Raw genomic sequence first — 2258 nt, 5'->3', positions numbered from 1 at the left:
CACTTAACAGATATTAATATTTTAATTAATAATAATCGTATAATACGCTCGCTGCCTGTTACTTGTTGCGCTCGTCGTTCGCGGGCTGCGACTAGAGATGGGCAAAATACATCAATTTTTTAAAAACATCGATGTTTTTGTCCGATACATCGATGGTTTTTTTTATGTATTTCATCTATTATGTGGTACAACCACTGAAGAGTTCTGTGCTCATACCACGTTTTTGAACCACCGGTCGACGGCGTTCGTTATCAGCTTGTTATATAGTAATATTGTTAAATTAAAAAATTGTTATTTGTTTCAACTTGTCTGAGTTGTTTCATAATCTTTTTATCTTTCCTGGTCACTAATAACAGGTTTACTGGTCATCGTCGATTGTGTTGTGCTCTAGGCAATTTAGAATATCTAATCGGAAAAATGTGCTTGTTAATTAATTAACTTTTATAATATCATACATATTATAATTATATATTTACTGATAGTGCATAATACTGCAGTAGGAGGGCGAAGGATTATTATTGCCAATTATCATATTCTACGAATATATTTTCGTCGTGTCGAATCAGTTCCGACACGTACCTACCTATCAGTGTTTAGCGACTCGATTCGTACGATTTTCTTTTAGAACACGTTAATTATTACTCGGTCAGTACTTACGTTTCGTCGTCCCCACGTGTGATATATCGAGGTAAGCATACCAATTATTGTTTATTATGTACCTATTATATTCTTTGAATGTCATTTAATGTAATATTGCAGCCGTATTTTAATATTTCGGTATTGTGGTAGACTAGATTTGATCTTTGAACAATATCGAACAAGAACTCTCTGGCTGGTTACATTTTATTTAAGATTAAAGTAACTACAAACCTTTAAAATATAGGTAATTGTAATTACCTACTTAGGTACTTAAAAAAAATTAAAATGTACTTACGTCCAATAATACGTACCTTGGTTAATGCTCAACGGCTTCATTTCAACAACAAGTAAGAAGAATTTTGCTTGTGTTTTTAAAAAGAAATTACCTTTTTATATTAGGAGAACTGCTGTTTGGAATTATTTATGTTTTACTGTTGTACATATTATATATGGTATCTATTTGCAATTTATGTTTTAATTTGTAAATTTAGCGATTAAAATTACTACTATTCTTGCTTCACAATATTTTTAATTTTTAAAAAATTTAACTTGGTACATGGTATATAGAGTTTATTTACATTTTGTGAGCATGCTTTATGGCCATAAATTATTTTTTTATCTAACCTATTTTTACTTTTTTTTTTTCAGATTTGTAACCATGTCAGCAATGGAAGCAAAATATAGCACTAAAATATCGGATCCAACATTAAGTCTCCCATTGGAGACAGCTGATCCTGAGTTGTATGCTTTAGTTAGTCAAGAGTCTCAACGACAGAAGAAAGGACTTGAACTTATAGCATCAGAAAATTTTACCTCAGTTTCTGTTTTACAATGTTTAGGATCTTGTTTAACTAACAAATATTCTGAAGGTCTACCGGGTGCAAGGTATTTAACATAAGTACATTTTATATATTTATTTTACTTTATTTATATAATTATTTATTTGATAGATACTATGGCGGTAATCAAGTAATTGATCAGATAGAAGTTTTATGCCAAAAAAGGTGTCTTGAAGCATTTTCTTTGGATCCAAATCTATGGGGTGTCAATGTCCAACCATATTCTGGTTCACCCGCGAATGTTGAAGCTTACACTGCTCTTATTGGAGGAGGCAAAGGACGAATAATGGGTGGATATTTTATAAATATTTAAATTTTTGTAATATTAAACTATAAACTATACAAAATTAATATATTACATACTTACATGCAGTTTTTAAAATCAACTTTTAATATACAATTTAATAATTAATAAAATATTAAGTTAAATAAAACAAAATGTTGTGCTAAATAGCTTGTGAATTAATATTAATGGGCAATTTTTAAATTTTATTAAGCAGTTTCCAAATGCAATAAGCCATGCATAAATAAATATGTTATTGTGGAATAATAGCTTGTACAGATTAATTTTTAGTTAAAATAATCAAATGGTAAATAATTTTTTTTACACAATGTATGCAAGATTTTAGTACTTACTCTATATATATATATATATATATATATATATACTAGCCGACCCGTCACAGCTTCGTCCGTGATTGATTGTTTATTTTGCCTCTGGACGTTGATATGTATAATTTTTTATTCAAATTTTATCGTTTAATGTGATCGGCAAGTAAA

General features: G+C 29.2%; 1 protein-coding gene across 3 annotated transcripts in view; it reads left to right on the top strand.

Moving 5' to 3' along the window:
* The first annotated feature begins 290 nt into the window (after positions 1–290).
* Positions 291–2258, top strand: part of Shmt1 (serine hydroxymethyltransferase 1 (soluble)) — a 5131-nt gene continuing 3163 nt past the window's right edge. The window contains 4 exon segments of one of the 3 annotated variants that reach the window (NM_001160340.1): positions 291–688; positions 790–986; positions 1288–1524; positions 1590–1768. In NM_001160340.1, the coding sequence (NP_001153812.1) occupies positions 925–986; positions 1288–1524; positions 1590–1768 (478 nt within the window). In that variant the 5' untranslated portion in view covers positions 291–688; positions 790–924. 3 annotated transcript variants of the gene reach the window in all.

This window comes from Acyrthosiphon pisum, chromosome A1 (assembly GCF_005508785.2).
Source record: "Acyrthosiphon pisum isolate AL4f chromosome A1, pea_aphid_22Mar2018_4r6ur, whole genome shotgun sequence".
In the NCBI taxonomy this organism is placed as follows: Eukaryota; Metazoa; Arthropoda; class Insecta; order Hemiptera; family Aphididae; genus Acyrthosiphon; species Acyrthosiphon pisum.
This window is presented reverse-complemented; position numbering and strand designations above follow the sequence as displayed.